Genomic DNA, 21,016 nt, shown 5'->3' on the forward strand with positions numbered 1-21,016 from the left:
CGCAGCGCTCTGGATCCAGCACCCCTACCCTTAGTGGGGCCTAGAGGGGCTAAGCCTCCGGGTCCAGCTGAGCCTCGCAACCCCTCCTCCCTGCCTTGATCCAGGGCAGAAGTCTCACTGGGCAGCCCTGAGGGCCGGGCTGAGGGACACTCACCAGCTGCACACTGTTGGGGGGGCACGTGCTCATGTTCAGGGCTTGGCAGTCCACACAGGAGCCCTGGGCGGGGCAGGGGGAGGCGGGGCAGAGTTAGTCATGGTTTATTTATTCAGTGGACCCTAGGAAACTGGCATGGAGCCAAGGCCTGAGGTATGAGAGAGTCCATGACAGGAGGGCCAGGGCCGAAGGAATAGCAAGGGCAAAGGCCCTGCCATGGGGAAGGGCTGAGTGTGGGAGCGTGGGCATCGTAGCAGAGGGCAGGGCCGGAGGGCCAGAAGATGTGGGAGTGATCTCGAAGGATCGATCAGCAGGACTGCTGAGGCCTGGTGGTGGGGGTGTGGGGTCGGTGCCCAGGCCCCAGCCCCACTGTCGGCCTCCCTGCCCGCTGGAGGAGAACAAGCAGGTCTGGGCCCCCAGCATGTGGTGTGTGCTCACTGCCACGATCTGGTGCTGTTCCTCGCTGCAGTGCTTAGGCAGGATGGGCAGGATGGTGGGGGGCAGCAGGACGCCCTCCAGCATGTGGATCACACCATTGGAGGCCAGCACATCCACTCTCCGTAGCGGGAGCCCCTCTGGTCCCAGCAGGATGCGCCCCTGTGGCAGAGCCCAGTGTACCAGCGGCCCAGCCTGGCAGCCCCCCGGGCCCGCTGCCGCCCTTACCCCTACAGCCCAGCCTGCAGGCCATCTCTTCCCTTTCCCAGGCAACGCCACCCGCTCTGGCAAAACAGCTCCAGCCTCCAGGCCCTGAGCCCCATGGAGCTCCAGCCCCCTACCCTTGAAACCACCCTCCACGTCTTTGGAGCCCTCCCTGTCTGTTGGGCCCCAGGAGAGGGATATGATCTGTGTGTGCCTCCCATGTGCCCCCCCCCCTCCAGAGCCTGCCCTCCATGGGGCTCAGAGCCCAAAGGCAGGTCCAAAAGAGGCCACACCACTGGCCGGTCATCACCAGCCCCTCCACTGGCCCATTCATTCCACATTTGGTTTGTGGGGCTCACCTCCTCAGAGATATTCACAGCCAGGACCTGGTTTGCCATGGTGAGGACCCGGCCCTTGGAGATGAGCTTCTCAATGGTCAGCTGGGTGGAGGAGAGGGTGGGGCCTTAGGCCAGGCATGAGCCACACCGTAGGGCCCCACACGGCCCCGCCCAGGTGACTCACAGCTACCACACTTGTCCCTAGACTCTCTTTTGCACCCTAAGTGTCCAAATGGATGGGGAGAGGAGAAGGGGCCCTGGGAGACCAGGACCTACAGGCAAACTTCCAGAAGCCCAGCTGAGGGTACAGGCTGGTCTTCGGAGCCTCTCACCTGGCCGTGGCTGTAGATGTGGTACTTCACCAGCTCCTGCAGCTTGGACAGACCCTGGCAGGAGAGAGAGGGTGTGGTAGGGGCCAGTGGAGGCCCGGGTACCCCATCTCCCCCGTTCCTTCTCCCCGCCGAGCTTACCGCTGTGAAGAGGTAGATCAGGCGGCCATCCCGCAACTTGTCCACAGCCTCGTTGCTTGGGGCAAAGACTGTGAAGGGCCCAGGCCCATCCAGGATGGAGGGCAGCCCACAGTTCTGTGGCAGTGGGAAGGAGGCTCAGGGAGGCTCTGTGGCCAGCCTCCACCTCTGAGCCCTGCTGGGGCCCTGCCACCCTCAGCCTGCAGGGAACTCCCGTGAGGAGGAAGTAGGAGACAGCGGCAATGGGTCCATGCTACCACAGAACCCCAGGATGGTGACGGGCAGGTTCTAGGATGGGGGCATGGGCAAGGGCCCGTGCTACTCCAGAGCCCCAGATCACGGTGAGTTAGTAATGGGGGGTCCTGGCCCAAAAGATCAGATGGGCTAAGGCCTTTCCCAACAAACTTACCTCCAGGATGGTTTCGAAGCGGCTGAAGGCCTCAGTAGAGGCAAGGATCTGGCCGATGGTTCTCTGTAGCAAGGGATGAGCATGAGAGCGCAGAGGAAAGGGGGAGGCTGCTCCAGCCCCAGGGGGGAAGGAGCTCTGTTCCAGCCCCGCCCAGAACTGCCCAGCCCGCTCTCTGAGCTCTGTGGGGCTCAGAGGTCACCCAGTGGCACCAGGTGGGGAGAGGGGAGGGGGGGGCACTGGCTTACCTTGGGGTCCTCGGGGAGCTCTGGTGGGGGCTGCCACTGCAGGGCGGTGACCAAGTGGAAGACGCCGTTGGCTGCTGGGTGGTTGGTCTTGTGGATGGTGAACGTCTGCTGGGGGTGCTCTTTGTACTTGTAGGTGTATTTCTGCGGAGACGTGAGGCCTCTGGTTCATCCGCGCCACGTGCCAGCCTCGTGTTCCGAGGCTCCGTTCCACCTCCACGCCTCTGCCCGGGCGGCGTCTCCCACCTGGGGCTCCCTGGTCCCTGGGCTGGGGTGGCCCTCCTTACCGTGAAGCGGTTGAAAGTGACGGTGATCTCCTGCCCCGCCAGTGTCCACCACCTGCGTGTCTGCTGGGTCCCCAGCTCCTCCAGCATGTGCTGCCCTGCAATGATGTGCTGTTTGCAGAGCTGCCGGGCGAGGGACGCCTGTGGGCACAAGGGGACCAGAGCGCTGAGCGGGCCCAGGGTGGCGGGCGGCTGGTCGCCATGCCACCCCTGCCCCAGCAATGGAGGGGGCAAGATGCCTCCCGGGCCTTGGTTCCCCAGAGTCTGGACCCCAAAAGCCTGGGGCAGGCTCCAGGGAGGAGGCAAGGGCTGGCAGCCAGCTCCTTGAGGGGGCGGGGCTCACATTCATGGTCCTGGAGGAGACGGACGAAAGCGATGGTACCAGCACCGTGAATGGGCCCGCCGTGGTGAGGATCTCGCGGCAGCCCTGGTCTGGGAGTCACGAGAGGGTAGATCAGAATGGATCTGGGAAACCCTCAGGCATCAGTCCTAGGTTTTGGAGAGTTGGGTAGAGGGCACTGGGCCTAGGTCTAAGGTAGATGGGAGGCATCAGGATCGGGTGTGGGGGGAGCTAGCTCCCACTGCCGGTCACGCACCCCACCACAGCCCACTCTGCTTCCACAGCTCGTGGGCAAAGAGACAGGGCATCTCTGCAGGGTCTGCCCCTCGCTCCCTGCCAGGAATGCGGGGTGTGAGGGACAAGGTCACAGACAAGTGGGGGGGGGGGTCACACACCCAGCATGGCCAGGGAGACTCTCAGCCGCAGGAACACCACACCCAGCTGACCAGCCTTCTGTATCTCGTGCAGCAGGTGTCCATAGCAGGCACGCCCGTCCCCTATCTCGCCCTCCTTGCACACACAGCTAGGGCCATGGGTAGAACTGGTCAGGGCAGGGGTGCGGCCAGTCCCTACCTCCTGGCCCTCACCCACCTGTTTCCCCCTGGGCCCTTGACCTGAGGGTGCACACACAGGCACCCTTGCCCCTGCCCAGACCACCCTGTCCGCTCTGCCCCCCAGTGCCCACCTGATCTTTCCATCGGGGGTCACCTGGCAGGTGGCTGACCGGTCACAGGAGTGAGGGAAGCAGTAGGCAAAGCAGCCCGCAGAGGCATTGTTGTTGACGCTGACCAAGCCTGGCTTACACAAGCAGGAGGCCTGGGCCACCAGGCGGGGGAAGGAGGGCAGCATCGCATCCATGAGAACCACCGGCACCCACAAAGCTGTGCTCAGCCGCCGCACCACCCGCTGGGGGCTGCCATCCCCCTCCCATGTTACAAATGGGCCAACTCCCAGGAGGCCCATGATTTGCCCAGGGCCGAGTCGCCAGCGTGGGTGGGGGCAGCACGGCACAGGCCTGACCCAGGGCCCCGGCTCACCTTGCCTGGTCTCTGGTACAGACACAAGGTGGAGTTGCTGGGGCAGCCACCGTAGTTGATGGTGCATGGGTCCTGGGGCAGACACACTGTCCCATCACCATGGTAGTCCTTGGGGCAGCGGCACTGTGCCTGCCCTGTGGGGCTCACCGAGCACTGGGCCAGTGGGGAGCAGGGCGATGACTGGCAGGGGTTAGGGGCTGCCAGGGCAGAAAGAGAGAGAGAGAGAGAGAGAGAGAGGGAACACCCAAGTGAGCTGGGCACCCAGGAGCCCCACCACCTCCACAGCGATGGCCCAAAGAGGAGGTGAGCAGGTTGATCTAGACCTTGGGGATAGGCCCTCCCTCAGGGACACGTTGTACTTGCCATAAATGACCAGACTGTACTTGCAGGTTTAAAAGGATGTCCTCCCAGCCCCTGCTCACCCTGAGCTTGGGCCTCCAGCCTCTGGATCACAGACTTACCTCGGCATTCTCTGCCCTGCTGGGTGTGGCCAGGCAGGCAGCTGCAGGCAGGGGCCTCTGCAGAGCACTGGGAGTTCTGGGGACAGTTCAGGGCCCGGCAGACTGGCAGCTCTGAATGAAGAGGGGCGAGTGTTGTGGTGGCCCAAAGCTCCAGGTTGGAAGGAACACAGGTGCAAAGATGCTCTGCCCAATTTGCTGTGTAACTTTGGCCAGAGCCTTGCCCTCTCTGGGCCTTTGGGCAGTGGAGGTCTCAGATGACATTCCCTCCCCCTGACCCCCCCTGTGTACCTCTCCTACTTAGATAAAAATAAGGCTGTGGGCAGAGGTCCCGCTGAGGCTCAGGCCCCATCCCTCACCCACTGGCCTCTTTTGCTCTGGCCACTGAGGACCTGCCACCCCAGGCTACCCCAGCAGCCCCGCCTACCTTGGTCACAGCGGGGTCCGGTGTATCCAGCAAAGCACAGGCAGCTTCCATCCCCCAGTGGCCCGTGGCTGCACACGCCGTGCACACAGCTGCACACTGGGAGGGACACACAGGGATGCACAGGGACACTGAGTCTGCATTTCTGCATTTCTAGAACTCAGCTCTATGGAGCTGTGATGCGGGACCATAGTGGTGATGGGAGCCCAAGGGAGGGACCTGGACTAGCCCGGGGGCTCAGAGGGCACTTACCGGAGAAGGCCTCTGACAACAGCACGGGGCTGGAGGTAGGAGGAAGCAAAGCTCATGTCTCGGGAGGGGGACTGTGAGGCTGAGGGGCTGGGAGGGAGGCTGCTGGGGGCTGGCTGTACGGACAGGTCTCCTTGGGCCCCCACGTGGGCAGTGGCCCTGCTCCCTCGCCCTGACAGCACTTACCTGACTGGCAGTTGGGCCCAAACCGGTTGGGGTCTTGGCACTCCTGGCAGGCGGAGCCACCGAAGTTTTCCTGGCAGAGATTTGCACCCAGTCAGTGTGGCCTCTGTACTGCCCCCCAACCCCCAGCCCTGCCGGGCCCTTACCTGACACACACAGGTCCCGTTCCTGTTGATGCCATCCAGGCAGGTCCCATGGCCATTACACGGGGTCTCAGCACCCCCAGGGCACTCTGTGGACCCCCCCCCCCAGAACTCAGCTGTGCCCTGAAGAACTCACGCTTCACCCCAGACCCCAGCAGCTCTGGGCAGCCCGGCCCCTCCCTGGGGCAGCCAGAGCCAGGCAGCCAAGATGTGTTGGCTCTCACTAAGGATCCATTTACTGCAACAGCTGAAGGATGTGCAGGCAGATGCTGCAGAGAGGGAGCCCGGGGCCGGGATACGAGGAGCAAGGCTGGGGCCCCCACCCCGTACCATAGCACTGGGACCCCCAGTAGCCGGGGCAGCAGGCCTTCTCTACCACATCCTTCCAGCACTCCAGACTGCAGCCACTCATGGACATCAAAGAGTCCCCCAGCTGCACCTCGTAGCTGGGGACAAAGGTGGGCAGGGTGACAGGAGGGCCTCCCAGTCGGCAGCCCCCAGCCCCGCCTCCCCACACCGGGTTCTAGTGCTCTAGCTCTACCTTTCCTCTCTCTGCCTGGCCCGGGGCTGAGCACAGGGCCTGGCACATAGTAGGTGCTCAAGAAACACCTCCTGCCCCGACTCGCCCTTGTTCTTTCCTCCCTATCTCTGCCCCACCAGAGGGGCCAAAGGACATGTGGGCAAGTGACTGCTCTCACTGCCCACGCCTGCCAGGCTCTCCCTCACCCCCCGCCCCCACCCCCTCCCCACAGATGCTCCTGGAAGCAGGCAAGGACGGACGGAGGCAGGGACCCGTACCGGCAGTCCTGGGATATCTTCTCTGGTAATTCCCGGAGCCAGCCTGGGGGACACATCCGCCTCTTGATAGCAGGACACATGGTGCAGGGGATGCGAGTGACAAACTTGGTCTTCACATCACAGCGTCTGGACCGCACCTGGGCCACGGGGGGTGGGGGGTGTTTGGAGGGAGGGGCCTGGCCCCTGTGCCCAGTCCTGACTCTGCTCTGACTGAGCCAAGGCCCAGCACCTCTCTGCAGGCCTCGCTTCCCTGCCTGTTCAGCAGTGAGCCCAGGGAAGGCCCCGGGACACAGGGAAATCTGCCTGTCACAGGTTGTCACTGCCACAGCGTGTTCCTATGTCCACAGCCATGGACTTCTGCCCAGGGCCACAAACACACACCCAGGAGCCTCAGAGCCTATGCCTCCCAACGTGAAGAGAACCCAGCCATTTTGTTCCACCTTAGCCCATTCAGTTGGAGAAACTGGACCCCAGACCCCAAACCACCCAGGGCCTGAGTATGTCAGGGACCAGAACTGGACTCTCGCCCTAGTGTCCCTTATCACTTCTCACTGAAAAACAAACACTCAATACTACAGCGGACGCTACTTGGGGGAGCACAGCAACTCCATTCCCAGGCACAGACAGAGCTCACCTCGGGGCTGGCCCTCTGGTCATCGCTTCGCCCTGGGCGTGTCCCCACCGTGCTGCCGAATGACCCCGTCAGCAACCTTGAGGGCCCTCAGCTGCCCCGGGGGGCGGGGGAGACCCAGCAGCCAGCCCCAGACCCAAGAGGCAGGCCCATGAGAGCAGGTATGCGCGAGAGGGTCTGCATGCCTTCCTACGCCCCGACCCCAGGCCTGACCCCCAGCCCCACACACCAGCCCGGACCCAGGGGGCCACGGCCCATCATTGGTGTGGCAATGCTGGTGACGAGGAGGCTAAGAAGACCCAGGCGGCTTCCGAGGGGAGGTGACAATTGAATTGGAGCTGAAAGATGCCCAAGAGTTGGCCAGAGCAGCGCCCCTGGTAGAGGGGGACAGGAGAGGCAAAAGCCAGGGAGTGGAAGGAGCAGACGACCATGTGTGACAAAGCAGAGAGCCGCCGAGGAGAGGGGCCAGTGGCCGGGCCAGAGAGGGGAGGCAGCATCAGGGCAGCCCTGGGACTGGTTTGTTTTAAATGGGTCCTGGGGGAGCCTGGGTGGCTCAGTCGTTGAGCATCTGCCTTCGGCTCGGGTCATGATCCCAGGGTCCTGGGATCAAGCCCTGCATCAGGCTCTCTGCTCCGCGGGAAGCCTGCTTCTCCCTCTCCCACTCCCCCTGCTTGTGTTCCCTCTCTCGCTGTGTCTCTGTCAAATAAATAAATAAAATCTTTTTAAAATAATAAATAAATAAATAAAATGAGTCTCTGGCTGCTGCAGGGCAGCAGGGATGGTGGTAGGGAAGGGGCCGTCCCCTGAGGGTGCTGAGTGCCAAGAAAGCCCAGGCCTGCAGCCCCATCCCCTGGCCTGCCACGACGCCTGCAAGTCCTCCATCCCTGGGGCTACCTTCGTGGATGGCAGCCCTGTGCCCTGGAGGATGGAAGCTTCAGTCTTGGTTGTACGTGAGAAAAGGGACCATAGGAGGGTGCGTGTGGATGGAGAAGAGGTTCTGGGGACCTGGGGCAGGGGCTCGAGATGTTCTCATCTAAAAAAGGCCAAACACTCTGTGGTTCGAAGGGAGTGAGCCAGGGCATCTTTCCTACAACACATTACAGATGCGAGGATGCTCAAAGCAAGAGAAAAGGAGAAACGGCGGCCTGGCATGTTCTTCCGGGGAACACCAGGCCCCGGGGCCTCTCTCTGCCGCGGTGATTTGGCCCTTTCCGCTCATGCCTCTGCGGTCGGCAAAGAAGGAAGTTGCCAAGAGTGGCCTCAGGCCGAGCCGTGGGGCTGAGTGCTGTGGTCTCGTTCCCCACCTCAGGGCTCCGTCTCTGCTGAGCCAGGGAATGTCTAGGAAGTTGGGTAACTCCAGGGCTGGGCAGCTGCTGGCTCAGGGCAAAGGCACCCTTGAGGGCCACCTGGCCAGGCACACCCAGCTGCCAGGGTGGCCACCACCAGCCCGGAGACCGGCTTTCAGAGGAGCGGTCAGGCCTGGCTAAGGGCTCAGGAGAGAGAGAGGGAGGGAGGGAGAGAGAGTGGTGGGGTTTGGAGTGCGGGGGTGAGCAGAGGAGGAATCAGGAGCCTCCTGTCCCGCCGGGGCACACTCACCCCTAGACTGTCGCATTGGAAGATGTGTGGGAAATGGTGAAGGGTGGATAAGCCAGCCAAACCCTACTTCTCGTGGGGAAGAACACCAGGCCCCTCTGCCTGGAAGGAGCACCAGCCTCCCCAGAGCACTGTCTCACCGCTGGTCCCTCTGGATCACAGCCCAGTGCTGAATCAGATCCCCTTCTTCCCGGGGCACCTCGGGACTGCCTGAGCCAGGCGGGTGCTGCCCCCACCCGCCCCAATCCAGAGCTGATTTTGCAACGTCTGCTTCCCACAGAGACAGTCACGCTGCTGGGGAAGTTGAGGAGACATGAGGTATTAAGCCTGCTGTAAGAAGGTGGGAGAAATTCCCCCCAAGCTGGGATCTGGGTCTCCGAACCCAAACTCCCTCAGGGACAGCACCCCCTCCAACTGCTTCCCCTGCCCTGGATCAGCGCCCTTCGCCCTCCACGCCCCAGCTTGAGACCACAGGCTCCACCAGCACCAGCACAGAGGAGGCACTGAGTAAAAAGACTTTTGAATGGACAGGGGCTAGGATCCCCTCCTCCAGGAAGCCTTCCTTGCTCCTACTCCCTGAACCTGTCTCTATTTACGTTCCGCTTCTGCCCCTCACTGGCTGTGTGACCCAGAGGTCACCCCTACCCCTTGGAGCTTCAGTTTGCTAATATTTAGAGTGGGCTTCATGCTACAGAGGCGCCAGGAGGGCTGGGTGACTGAGGACGGGTGAGAAGGCCTGCGCTGCCGCGCCCCTGGCCACAGGCACCCCTGGGACTGTCTGTCGGGCCCAGGCTGGCAGAGCCTCACCCCGAGAATACAGCTGAGAGGCAGGCAGAGCACAGGTCTCTGACGAGGAAAAATTCCCAGTGGGAGGCGGCAGGCCTTTGAAATCCCCTCGTATTCCCCATGTGGGGAAACTGGGGCAGGGAGGGAACAGGAGCCCACTTGCCCGGCTGAGCACAGCCTAGAACCCTGGGCCCTTCTCCCACCATGGTCACCCTTGCAACTTCTGGCCTCCCATCCGCAACCCGGAGCTGGCCCGGCCTGGCAGTGGGGTCCCAGGCACGTCCCTCTTCTCTACCTCAGCCTGCCTGCTGGCGATAGGGGACAGTTGTAGCTGCCCCAAGAATCAGATGGACTTGGCCTCACAGGGGAGGGACCCTTATCTGCAGGCAGGCCCCAGCCAGGCAACTCTGTCTCCATCCTCAGGGTGGGAGGCTCTTCCAGAAGCTCCCGTGGGGACAGCGTCCCTGCTCCGGGGCCTGGGTAGACCCGCAGATGGGCAGCCAGGAGGTGGCTGGCATGCGCGGCCCTGACAACCACACCCTGGGCCCATTTTTGGGGAATCACAGGCAGTGGTCAGTCAGGAGCAAGGCTCCAGAGTCGGACTGATCTGTCTCCAACATCCTCGGGCTCTGGCTTCCTCAGGTAGAGAACAGGACCCACCGCCCAGGGCAGCGCGCAGTGGGTAATGCCCAGCTGTGCCCAGGCTGTGCACTTGGTAAGCTCTCGGGGTTGAGGGTGTTATTGTTGGCTCCTGTTTACCCAGAGAGACTGGGGGTGAGCAGACCTCCTTCCCCCCCCCGCCACTGGGGCCGGACACAGGCACACACGTGTGTTCCATGCGAGTCTGTTGGTTTGCTAGCCCCTCCAGGGTTTGGGGGCGCTCCTGGCTCCAACCTCATAGACAGCCCAAGCCTCAGTCTGGGCAGGAGCATGGGCCCGGCTCTGTCCCCCTCAGCCTCAGGCTGGGGAGCCCCAGGACGGCTGCCCACCCATGTCGGGGCTGGCACGCTGCGTGCAGTCAGAGGAGGTCAAGGCAACACACGGCTGCCTTGCCCTCTGGGCCTGCTCGGAGGGCAGACGAGTCACAGCGGCCCTGTGTGTCCCCAGACCTGGGCCCTATCTGTGTATACCCCCTCCCTGCTCCCACCACTGGCCAGCAGGACCCGAACACCGCGTCCCCTGCAACTGGCTCACACTCACCTTCTGCCCCCTGGTGAAGCTGGAGCCTGCTAGGCAGAAGGCCAGGAGGCAGAGCAGGAGGCGGCCCCGGGGCCCTGCCATGGCTGGTGACGGCTGGCGGGCACGCCGTCCAGGACAGTCAGGGCAACCAGTGTGGGGAACGAGCTCTAGGAGGCAGGCACAGGGCGAGTGGGCGGGCGGGCCAGGGCGGGCAGTCGCTTTAAAAGCAGTCCGGAGGCCCCGCCAGCTCACCCCCACAGGAACCCGCCAGGATTTCCTCCTGCTATCAGCAGCCTGCAGGCGGAAGGGAAGGTGCTGGCCACTGACTCCTGCATGGTCAGCCTGGGCCCTGTCAGGGCTTCCTGACCAGAGACCCTCCTCCTGGCATCACAGCCCCCAAGCCCACCATCAGCCACAAGCCTGAGGCCCAGCAGAGGGTGTGGAGCCAGCTCCAATACAAACCACTGCCCAGCCCTTGTCTGCAAGCCCGGCCTAGATCATTCAGAGGCCCTGGGGGTGGGGGTGGGGGTGGGGGGCTCCGGCAGGTGGGGGTAGAGCAGCCATGAATCAGGTCAGCCTGCTTCCACCTTTCTAACTGCCGAGAGCAGCTGTGGGCCTCGACAGGTCTGTGCTAAGCAGACAGCACGTCAGACCATTCCGTGGCTCACCTGCCCCAACTACCCCTCCCCCTGGTCCCTGTACCCCCTTCTCTCCCCTTCTCCCCCCAGGGGGCTTCTTGGGTTCCCACTGCACTCCAGCCCCTCGTGTCAGAGCAGCCCCACCTGGCCTGCTCCGGCTGTGGGCCTCTCCCCTCCCCTAACCTCCTGCTTTGCCCCCAGCTCCTCTCATAGGGACTCTCCCCAAGGTCAGCCTCAGCTCAAGGGTCACCAGCTGCCATTACCTCATAGCCCTTGCTACCAGCTGACACTTTATTTCGTGTATTCTCCGTCCCCTGCTGGAACTCAGCTACGGGAGAGCGGGATGGTGTCTGGCTGCCTCACACAGTGGGTGCTCCGCCCAGACTTGCGGAGGGCAGGAAGGAGGCAGGCGGGTACCTTTTATCACCTGTTACCCGTGCGCAGACCAGGCTCGGAGGCACTAAGGAACTTGCCTAAGGTCTCTCGGCTAATCAGTGTTAAGGTCCCATCCTCAACACGTTAAGGGAGACACAATGTCCCAACCTCTCACCAGGAGGTCGTGTCCTCATGGACCCAGGCAGGGGTCAGTGTCGTGTGGGTCTGTGGGGCCTGGAACAGTAGTCCAGGAAGTGGACCCTGCCTCTGGTTGTCACCATCCCCGTTTACACAGAACAGATGGAGAGAGGCAGGTGGCCATTTGTAAAGGTCTTTGATGAAAGCCTGGTAGGGACAAGTTTTGTCACCTGCCTCCTCTTCCTCAGCAGGCCTCCCCCCTTCCCATCGGCTAGAGGAGCCCTTGGGCTGGCCAGGGATGTTGCGAGTGGGGAGACCCTCCCCTTGGTGGCTCCCCCTCCCCCCCAGCAGCCTTCTTGAGGCTCTAGGCCCCAGTGTGGGCACCGAGGGAAGACAGGAGCAGCAGGCTGGGAGCTGGGTTGGCCACCCTCCTCCAATCACCTCTTCTCCAGTCCTGCCTGGCCCGAATGGCCCCAGGGCCTTGGGGCCTCATGCCCGATTGGGCCAGGATGGGAGAGACAAGTGGGGCTCCAGGGCCCCGCTCTGGGGGCAGGAATGGGATGAGGAATGGTGGGGCACACGGCTGGCTCCCAAAGAAATCCCAGGTCCTAGTTTGGTAGGGCTCCCTGAGGCAACCCCCACTTGTCCGAGGACACGAGCACACTATCCACCACCTGGGGACACCTCCCACAGGCCTTCCCCCCACGGGCCCTCTTGGTGAGACCCCCTCCAGCCCCCACCCTATGCAATCCCAGACTCTAGGGTTTACCTCACAAGGCACTGCAGCTCCGGCTGGGACATTCCAGAGCTGCAGGAGGCAGAAAGCCAGTGAGCCAGGGTGCCACGCGTGCCCTGAGGCTCAGGGTGCAAGCCCAGCCCTGCCCTATCCAAGGGCCCCCTCCCACCTCCCCTGTGCCAGCACTCTGGGGCCGGCCCGCCAGTACCACCTGAGCAGAGCCGCTCCCTTGCCCTCCGTGCCCTTCTCCCTCCTTCCTTGCCCCCACCCTCCCTCCCCCGCCCCAGGAGCTCACCTTCCTGCTTCCCCAGGGGACCCTCTCCCTCATGCCAACCTTGCCCTGGGCTGGTGCCCTGCCAAGACCCCAGTGGCCCTTGAAATAAAAGACCCAGACTGTGTCAAACTCCGCTTTATTGAAATAGAGAAAACAGGCGACAGGAATCACACTCGGTGCTGGCAGCTCTAGGTCCCCTGCCACCACCCCTTTCAGCCCCAAGCCCAGGAGACTCCTGTCCCCATGGGGCTCTCCCACTTGACTGGGCCAGGAGAGGCCTCCACTTTGGAAAACTGCACGGGGCGGGAGCTTCTGATGTGCACTTTGCTACCAGCTTCACAATTAGCAGCGAACTCCCACAACGACAACATGACTGGACGAGACATTTCGGGGAAGGACACAGAAGAGTAAAGCTGACCCATGGCGCCACGTGTTAATAACAGCCTCACGACAGAAAACACGACACTGGCGCGCCGGCCACACCGCCCCAGGGGGAGGCAACAAGAGCCACGGGAGGCGGATGGCACAGGGAGGCCCCGGAGGGGGCCGGCGCTTTCACTCCCAGCTCTAGAAAGAAGTCACTGAAGCCACTGAATGCACATTCTCTGCAAGGACGGGCCAACGAGGGGACCCAGAAGAGGGGAGAAACACTTTAAAAAGAACAAAGAAAGCCTGCTTCCCGCCCTGAGTGGACGCCAGGCCGGACACGTGGTCCAGGCTAGCCGGTGAGCTCGACGGGCAGCTCCCGGCCGCACAGGGCCTCCCACTGGCGGGCCAACAGCGAGATGAGCTTCTCGCGGCTCTCGGCGCTGGGCACGAACACCTGCCACTGGACCTCACGGCCCTGGCCGGCTCCAGTGGGACCACCCGGCACCTCCCCGAAGTGGTCCAGGGTGACGCTGCCCATGAGGTCGTGGCCCTGCACGTCGTCAAACACGAGGGTCAGGGCCTGCGGGTAGGTCTGGTAGCCCATGAGCACGCGGTCCAGGTCCCGGACGCGGCGGCCGTCATCCAGCCGGTACCGGTCTCGCTGCGGGGGCTCTTTGGCGAACTCGGGCAGTGGGTAGTGGACGAAGTCCTCGTCCAGGAGGAAGATCTCTGCACTGGTGAGGAGGAGCGTCTTGGGGCGCAGCATGCCCCTGCAGCGGCCGGGAGGCGGTGTGCCCACCTGGAAGGCCTGCACATATAGCAGGATGCTGAGGGATGGCACCTTCTCTGGGTCGGCCATCTTCTGGGCCACAGTGAATGTCAGGTCCCCGATCTCCTCCTCACTGGGGTAGGTGAACTTGACGCGGCTTGAGTGGATCAGCTCGTAGTTTTCCAGCTTCCCTGCAGAGATGGGTGCCCCCCCCGCCTGGGGTTTGTAGCCTGGCCTGGCTGGCGCTGGGGCCCAGAGTACCCGCGAGCCCAAGTCACCCACGATGGCAGAACCAGGGGCTGGCAGGAGCAGGGGAGTGGCTCCAGGCCCCCGCGCTCGGGCAGAGACCCACAGGCCAGCAGCTCAGCGCACGGCAGGCACTCGAGACGCCAACTGCCGGGTGGCTGAGGGTTTGCTGGGATGGAGGCTCTGCCGTGGAAAAGCCCACGGAAAAGCCTCACTGGCTAAGCGGGAAAGAGAGAAAGTGAGCGAGGCAGAGGGGGTCCTGGGCAGAGAGGGGCGCCCTGGGGCCTGCTGCAGCCCGAACTGGGCATGGGGCGGTACCTGCAGTCTTGTTCCCAAACTCGGAGTAGAAGTCCTTGTCGACAGGCTCAGGGGAGGGTGTGCGCTCTAGTGAGGACAGCACGCCCATGAGGTGCTGCAGGAAGCAGTGCGTCAGGTAGCTGTCCCGTGTCAAGCAGGTAACCACCTGCATCGGGGAGGAGCCTGCGGGAGAAGGGGCTGGTCACGGCTGCGGGGCCGCCTCTCCCCCACCCCATCCCTGCCCCCCCAGAGACCAGAGGAGGACCCACGTGGGAAAGCATCATGGGGCCTGGGGAGATAGCTATTTCTCGGGCCAGAAGGGCTGTGACATTTTTCTGGAAAGGGATGCAGAGGCATTCGGGAAAAAGCTTAGCTTTCTCTCTTCAGGAAGTGTGAGTCAGAAACATCCTGCCCGTGAGCCCTGGGCCCACTCTCCCTGCCCGCCGGGCACTCGGCCGCCTCGGTCCCCGCCTCGCACTTGAGCCCTGGGGGGTTCTGCATGCTCAGCAGTTCCTGAAGCTGCTTCCTCCCACTCCGGTGAACAGGCTTGTGAGCAGAGATAACTCAGGCTGCGATAACGCACCCACATATGGAAGGTGGAAGCCCACTGGTGACACTGGCCTTCACCCAAAATAGGACAAAGCGCGGCGGTCACTCACCCGTCAGCCGGAAATACTGGTCAAAAAGCCCAACGTTGACTGCCTGCAAGTCGCTGAGCTTTAAAACAAAGCACTGGGAAATGTGGAAGGGACTGTTGTTGTAGTCTGTGTTCTTCTGATGCCAGAAATCTGCGATGGAGAGACAGGCACCAAGTGTGGTGCTGGCTCTGCCAGGCAAGCACGGGGTTCCCGGGTGCACAGCTCTGGCCAGCCGGCAAGGAGCCGCCCCTGCCTCTACGGGCGGAAGGCCTCACGGGCCACGCATTCCAGGCTCTGAGCCTTTCCTGGCTCAGTGGAGGCATCAGGAGCCCTACAACGGGCCACTAGCAAAGGCTCCAACTGGGGTCCCATAGGACAGAGGCTGCCCCAGCCCCTCCTCGCCGCCCCCTACCAGTTCCCGGGCCCTGGCTAGGTCCTGCCTTGTGTGCTGGCCTTAGGTCTCTTCTCATGATAGCTCCAGGAGAGAGTATGGTTGTCAAGCCCCTTCCTGAGACAAGGGAGGCTCAGCCCAGCACGGCCAAATCCCTGCTGCCTCCGGCCCCGCGGCCTGTCTCCTCGGGCACGTGCTCTGAACTCCCGGGTGCCAGGCCCTGGCGCCTACCCTGCAGGGGCTCAGAGAAGTAGCGGCGCAGGCCATCATGCAGCACGAAGTACACAGCCTTGGTGGAGAGCAGCACGCAGGCGGTGACCTCCAGCCCCGGGGTCTGGTAGAACACCACTGAGGACCACATGAGGTGCCTCAGCTCCTCGTTCTCCACCTGGACACAGAAGGGCTGGGTCTGGGCCCGAAGCAGAGCAGGGCGGGGGGGCACAAAACTCTCTTCTAGGCCGTGCCTGCCTGACAACAGAGCTCTGGGCAGGGCACCCCCCCCACTCCCTGCCGGTCAGCCCCACGGCCCTGGTGACCTGCACGTCCCAGTGACATGACCGCAGTGCTGGATGAGGAGACACAGGACCCTCATCACATCTGGTCCATGCATTTATAAACTTGAAAGCAAAGAAGAATGGAAGGGTGGGAGATGGGTGTGGGGCGGGGTGTGTCTGGGGCCCAAGGTGAGGAGTGGCCACAGGGAGAGGTGGTGGCAAAGACGACAACGGACCAGGGATGGGGCAGTCCAGGACCTCCCCCCCCCCCCACCCCGCGACTCTAGCTTTCTACACGCAAGGGCCAGCCAGCTGGCCCGCTCCAGGCCGCTACCTCGGCGATACTGCCATGAAAGAGCTCGATGATGGTGCTCCCCCGCAGGCTGGCGATGTGACGGAGGGACGGGCAGGCGGGCAGGTGTGAGGGGAGCTGATTCTCCTCCGACGTGGAGCGGATCAGGTGCTCGCTTGGGTACTGAGCGGGGGCCTCCGCCTGCACCTGGGGCTCGGCCGGGGCCGGGGCCTCCACAGAGGCTGGGGCTGGGCTCTCCGCTGGGCTCTCCGCTGGGGACTGCTCTGGGGCTGAGGCCTCTGCTGGGGCCGAAGATGGAAGCGAGGCCTCCACTGGGCCCAAGGCCTCTTCCAGGGCCGGAGCTAGGCCCTCCACCGGGGCCAGGTCCAAGGCTGGAGCCTCCGCTGGGGCTGGGGCTGGAGCTGGAGCTGGAGCCTCTGCTGGGGCTTCCTGGGGCCGCTGGTCACTGCTGCACCTCCCAATGCCCCAAGAGACACTGTGTTAGCACCAGGACCCCGAGTGGAAAGTCCTATCACACACAACCTCAGAGCGTGACGGAACAAGCACCATGTCTGAGGTCACCGGGGCATGTCATCTCTAGGTTCCCCACAGGAAGTAGAACAAAGGGAAAGTGCCAGGCCCTTGCTCTTAGAAGGGAGATGGGTGGTCGGGGGAAAGACAGGCAGTCTGCTACTCCAGGCCGGGACGGCCAGAGGTGCGGCCCATGGACTAAGAATTAATTTTCAGAAGGTTGTAGAAGCATCAGAAATGCCACTCCAGAGTCCAGAGCGCCAACCAAGGTGCCCAGGCCCGGGACCTGAGTGCAACCAGGGGTGAGAACCAAAACCAAACGGCCCCTCAGCTTTGGGTCCTCCTCAGGCAGCCCAGGCTGTCACCCCACCCCGCCAACATCCACGTGGCTACACTGAGTTTTCATGGGTCTGTTCCTAGCACAAGACCAAACAATGCTCACAACCCTGAAAGCTCAGGTTAGGAGCTGACCCCCGAGGTGGGGAGGACCCTACTACCGGCCTACACGCCTGTGCCCAGGCTGAGGGGGTCTTTTGGACAGCCCCTCTGTTGGGATAGTCCAGCTGTCGAGAGAAATCCCTGGGCTGTCCCCCTCTCATCCTGTGGCAGAGACGTGTCTGCTGGGAAAGAGCAGAGCAGCTGTTTTCTGCATGCAGTCCCCACTGTGGGCGGGTTCCAGCCAGGCTTGGGGACAGCATGGAAATGGAGATGAGGTGTCACCGCTCGAGGCCTCAGCACTGGGGCAGGGAGTGGGGAGACCACAGGACTTAAACTGGGCCCAAGAAGGATACCCGATTCATCCAAGGAGAGGCTGGGGGCCCCTTGGGAACCTCAGTAGGGGGGCGGGGATCAGAGGCAGAAGGCATGAGGTGCTGGGGTGAGGCGAGCGTCACTACTATCCAGAAGGACAGAAGAGAAAATGAGGCTGTATCTCAGGGGACAGGAAGACCAACAGATGAAGGGCTTTCTTGTCCACGTTGGGGAAGCCCCAGCACGTGTGAAGCCAGGGGGCAGTGGCAGGAGACAGGCACCCTCCAGGGCACGAGGCCCCCTCTGGAGTCTTGGGTGCAGGTGAGCCGAGGGCATGACCACGGCTGCCCAGAGGCCTCCCTCTAGCCTCAGCTCCAGATGGCCCTGACGGAAACCCAGGCAGGGAGCCAGGGGAAGGCAGACAGAGGGCGCAGGAGCAGAGGGAGGAAGGGCAGGACAAGACTGCCACCACCTTGCTGGCTCCCCTGCCGCAAGAAGGAAAGGCGCTCTGGGCAAGGGAACCGCCCAGCTCTCAGACTCAGACCTCAGACTCTGCTGCTCTCAACCAACAAGTTCCTCTGGAGAAACTCACAGAATTACAGGCAAAGAGAGAGCCCCTCAGCGACCCCGTTCTTCCTGAAAGGGGGCAGATGGCTCACCAGCAGAGTGAGGCTTGGCACGGGTGTCAGAGGGAGCCAAGGGCAACACTGAGGCTGGTCAGCAGCCGAGGAGGGACAGAGGACCCAGGCCCACCCTGGGCCCACTCACACATGCAGACACTCACAGATCTCATTTGGGGTGAATGGTCTCAGACACGGTGCCCACCCCCCACCCCGAGAGCCCGTGCTCGGTGTCTCACCTGGCCCTGTCCTCGGCAGCCTGGCCTTCCACAAGGGGGCTCTGGGACCGGGCCCCGGTCGCGGGGGTCTTGGCGATGACCACGGTCTTTAGGTCCTGCAGCGAGGCCCGTAGCTGGTTGTAGATGCGCAGGAAGTGGAACTTCTCATGGGGCAGCACAAAGATGGCAGTGACAAAGCGGTAGCCCACGAGCAGCTCCAGCACGTGGCCATCGGCGAAGGCGCCCCGGGGCTGGGTGCAGCTACGCGTGGGGTCCAGCAGCACTGTGGACAGCGGCACGCGGCTGAGCTTGAAGCTGTTGCGGTTGCGACAGTTGTGGGTGCCGCGGTTGGGCATGGGGTTGAAGTCGGCCTTGATGACGTTGAGGTGCTGGGGCGTGAGCAGTAACCAGTAGGGGATGGCAGCGGACTTGACGGCCTCGGAGGGTGCACAGCAGGAGCGGCGCACGGCCGAGCAGAGCGTGCAGCTGGCCCACTCGATGTTGCCCGAGTAGTCCCCGGCGGCGGTCTGCACCATGCGCTTGTCGCTGTAGACCAGGTAGACGGGGAAGCAGCCCTGGCTACGCTCCTGGCAGCCGCCCGCCACCTTGTAGAAGGTGAGCAGCTGGCGGAGGAACTCCTGCAGGCTGGTGTGGCTGCCGTAGAGCACGGGGCTGCACAGCATGGCCATGTGCTGCGGGGCGAAGCAGGAGCGCAGGTCGGCGTGGAACTCGTGCAGGTTGGCAGCGTCCGAGATGATGAAGAGCGTGTTCTCGCTGTGCCGCACCTTGAGCACCAGGCACAGCTCCGGCATGAGGAAGCCGAACTCGGTGAGGTCGCCGTGCGGGAAGCAGAAGACGAAGCGCAGGGACGACAGGATGTGCTGGCCGCTGCCCCGCGACTCCTGGTGCGGGATCTCGAAGACGGCGACGCCGAAGTCGGTGAGCACGAGGCAGGCAGCGAACTGGCGGATGCTGCCCTGCACGTGGATCAGGAAGCACCACAGCACCTTGAGGATGCGAATGTGCTCCAGCAGGAAGTCCTCATCGGCGCCCAGGGCCCACTCCAGGGCCAGGCGCTCCTCCTCGCCGTCCTCCTCCTCCTCCTCCTCCTCCTCCTCCCCCTGGCCACCCTCCTCCTCCTCCTCCTCCTCCTCCGCATCCGGGGGCCCCATCTCGAAGTAGCGGTTCTCAGCAGCATCGTCGTCGTCATCGTCGTCACCCTCGCCCTGCTCGCCCTGGCCCTCCTCTCGCTGGTTGGCAGCCTCGATCCAGGCGGGCAGCTGCCGCTCGATGGCCTGCCGGATGAGCGCGCTCAGGCGCTGGATGAAGTCCTGGTTGGTGGCTGTGTAGCCGATACAGGTGAAGGGCAGGAAGATGATCTGGCCAGACCCGGGCACCACCTGAACCTCCGGCTCCGCATGCTCCGGGCTGCGTGGAGAGAGGCCAGGTCAACAGCACGCCGGGCTGGGCCAGGCCTGCCGCTCACAGGCAAAGCCTGCAGCCTGGCCTTGACGGACCAGCTCGAGGGTCTCCCAAGCCTGTGAAACAGCTGAGCCCGTGTCCACGACAAGCGCCCCGATCAGGAGCCAGAGTGCTGGAAGCCTGGGACTGCCAGCTCAGCGAAGAGTCTACGCTCCCAGGGCTCGGACCACAGGCGCTCAGCCCTGTCCTACCCACACCACACGGGCTTCCCCAACAAGAGCACCACAAAGACCTCTCAGTCACTCAGAGGCTGGCTGTGAGCCCCAAAGACAATGAGAGCTCAAGGGCATGAAGTCACTCGTTGACGATGGTTCCTTTCAGGGGCAGCCGGTGGCCTCCGGGATGGGAGTCAGGGAGTAAGCTAGGGGGGGTCTTAGGACTTCCACATTTGAATTCTAGCCCCTCTTGGGGTGCCTGGGTGGCTCAGTCGTTTAAAGCATATGCCCTCGCCTCAGGTCATGATCTCAGGGTCCTGGGATCAAGCCCCACATCGGGCTCCCTGCTCAGCAGGGAATCTGCTTCTCCCTCTCCCTCCACCCCCGGCCCTGGCTTGTGCTCTCTCTTTCTCAAAATCTTAAAAAAATAAAATAAAATAAAATAAAATAAAATAAAAAAATGCTGTCTCCTCTTGGCTACTGCGGCCTCCATGAAAAAGCATACACAGAACTTCTATGAAGGCTCAGGGGGCGAACACCTCAGGTTCTGGAAGAGCCCATCCACATAATCTTTTTTTTAGCAGTGATTTAAAAATATAACAATCATTCTCAGCTCACAGGCTGTACAAAATAGGCTGTGAACCAAATCAGCCTTGATCTGCTGACCCCTAGTATGGAATAACGTGTCAAACAAACTCCAGCGATTAGGATTTGGAAACAGACCAGAGCCCACCTCGTTGCTGTTTATTTATTTAAAGGAAGAAATAGCTCTGAAGGACTTCTACAAACAGATTGTTAACAAAATCCAACTGGTTCCCCTTGGTCCACCACTGGGCATGTGCAGAAGGCCTAGGATGCCTTCTTAACCTCTCCCTTACCTCACACCGCCAACAGCTCCGGGTATGTCCCGTAAATCATCAGAAGGTGCCTGACAAAGAAGGATATGCAGTGAGCCCCCTATCTGCTGCAGCCACTTCCTGGCATCTGCTGGGTGCCGGACCCTGAGCCAGGCACCCTGCCCCAGCTCACCACCCTGCAGGAAGCTCCTCACCAGCCCCACGCTTCTCTCAGGGGCGGATTCTGGGGCCCAGAAAGGCCGAGATTGCGGCCTCTGTCTGGCCCCAGCCCATGCCCCCAGGCCCTGGGCCGAAGCCTCCTGCCACTCTGCAGCTCAGCACGTGCCCCTAGGCCTGGCATCCGAGTGCTCCTCATGCCACCCCAGAAGGTCCACGTGGACAGTCTAGCAATG

General features: G+C 62.7%; 2 protein-coding genes across 5 annotated transcripts in view; both read right to left on the reverse strand.

The window, feature by feature from the left end:
* STAB1 (stabilin 1) overlaps positions 1–10,536 on the reverse strand; it is a 27,171-nt gene extending 16,635 nt beyond the window's left edge. For all 4 annotated transcript variants that reach the window (XR_003612499.2, XM_028124413.2, XM_028124412.2 and 1 more), the window contains exons 1-19: positions 10,376–10,536; positions 6,166–6,302; positions 5,698–5,813; positions 5,371–5,456; positions 5,228–5,297; positions 4,796–4,891; positions 4,372–4,482; positions 3,911–4,107; positions 3,559–3,689; positions 3,269–3,396; positions 2,877–2,965; positions 2,537–2,674; positions 2,253–2,393; positions 2,008–2,070; positions 1,602–1,715; positions 1,464–1,517; positions 1,153–1,233; positions 593–751; positions 155–217 (exon numbers count right to left, since the gene is read on the reverse strand). Coding sequence is in view for 3 of the 4 variants with exons in the window: in XM_028124413.2 (XP_027980214.2) it covers positions 155–217; positions 593–751; positions 1,153–1,233; positions 1,464–1,517; positions 1,602–1,715; positions 2,008–2,070; positions 2,253–2,393; positions 2,537–2,674; positions 2,877–2,965; positions 3,269–3,396; positions 3,559–3,689; positions 3,911–4,107; positions 4,372–4,482; positions 4,796–4,891; positions 5,228–5,297; positions 5,371–5,456; positions 5,698–5,813; positions 6,166–6,302; positions 10,376–10,456 (2,055 nt within the window). In the remaining variant the exon portion in view is untranslated. The remainder of the gene's footprint in view (positions 1–154; positions 218–592; positions 752–1,152; positions 1,234–1,463; positions 1,518–1,601; positions 1,716–2,007; positions 2,071–2,252; positions 2,394–2,536; positions 2,675–2,876; positions 2,966–3,268; positions 3,397–3,558; positions 3,690–3,910; positions 4,108–4,371; positions 4,483–4,795; positions 4,892–5,227; positions 5,298–5,370; positions 5,457–5,697; positions 5,814–6,165; positions 6,303–10,375) is intronic.
* A 2,099-nt stretch (positions 10,537–12,635) lies between these two features.
* Positions 12,636–21,016, reverse strand: part of NISCH (nischarin) — a 32,801-nt gene continuing 24,420 nt past the window's right edge. Inside the window, exons 15-21 of the mRNA XM_028124365.2 lie at positions 20,646–20,695; positions 18,152–19,558; positions 16,054–16,480; positions 15,457–15,613; positions 14,856–14,984; positions 14,218–14,379; positions 12,636–13,844 (exon numbers count right to left, since the gene is read on the reverse strand). Of these exons, the coding sequence (XP_027980166.1) occupies positions 13,234–13,844; positions 14,218–14,379; positions 14,856–14,984; positions 15,457–15,613; positions 16,054–16,480; positions 18,152–19,558; positions 20,646–20,695 (2,943 nt within the window). The 3' untranslated portion in view covers positions 12,636–13,233. The remainder of the gene's footprint in view (positions 13,845–14,217; positions 14,380–14,855; positions 14,985–15,456; positions 15,614–16,053; positions 16,481–18,151; positions 19,559–20,645; positions 20,696–21,016) is intronic.

This window comes from Eumetopias jubatus, unplaced genomic scaffold (assembly GCF_037043125.1).
Source record: "Eumetopias jubatus isolate StellerSeaLion01/CBP00866 unplaced genomic scaffold, mEumJub1_p1.0 scaffold_1, whole genome shotgun sequence".
Taxonomy (NCBI): domain Eukaryota; kingdom Metazoa; phylum Chordata; class Mammalia; order Carnivora; family Otariidae; genus Eumetopias; species Eumetopias jubatus.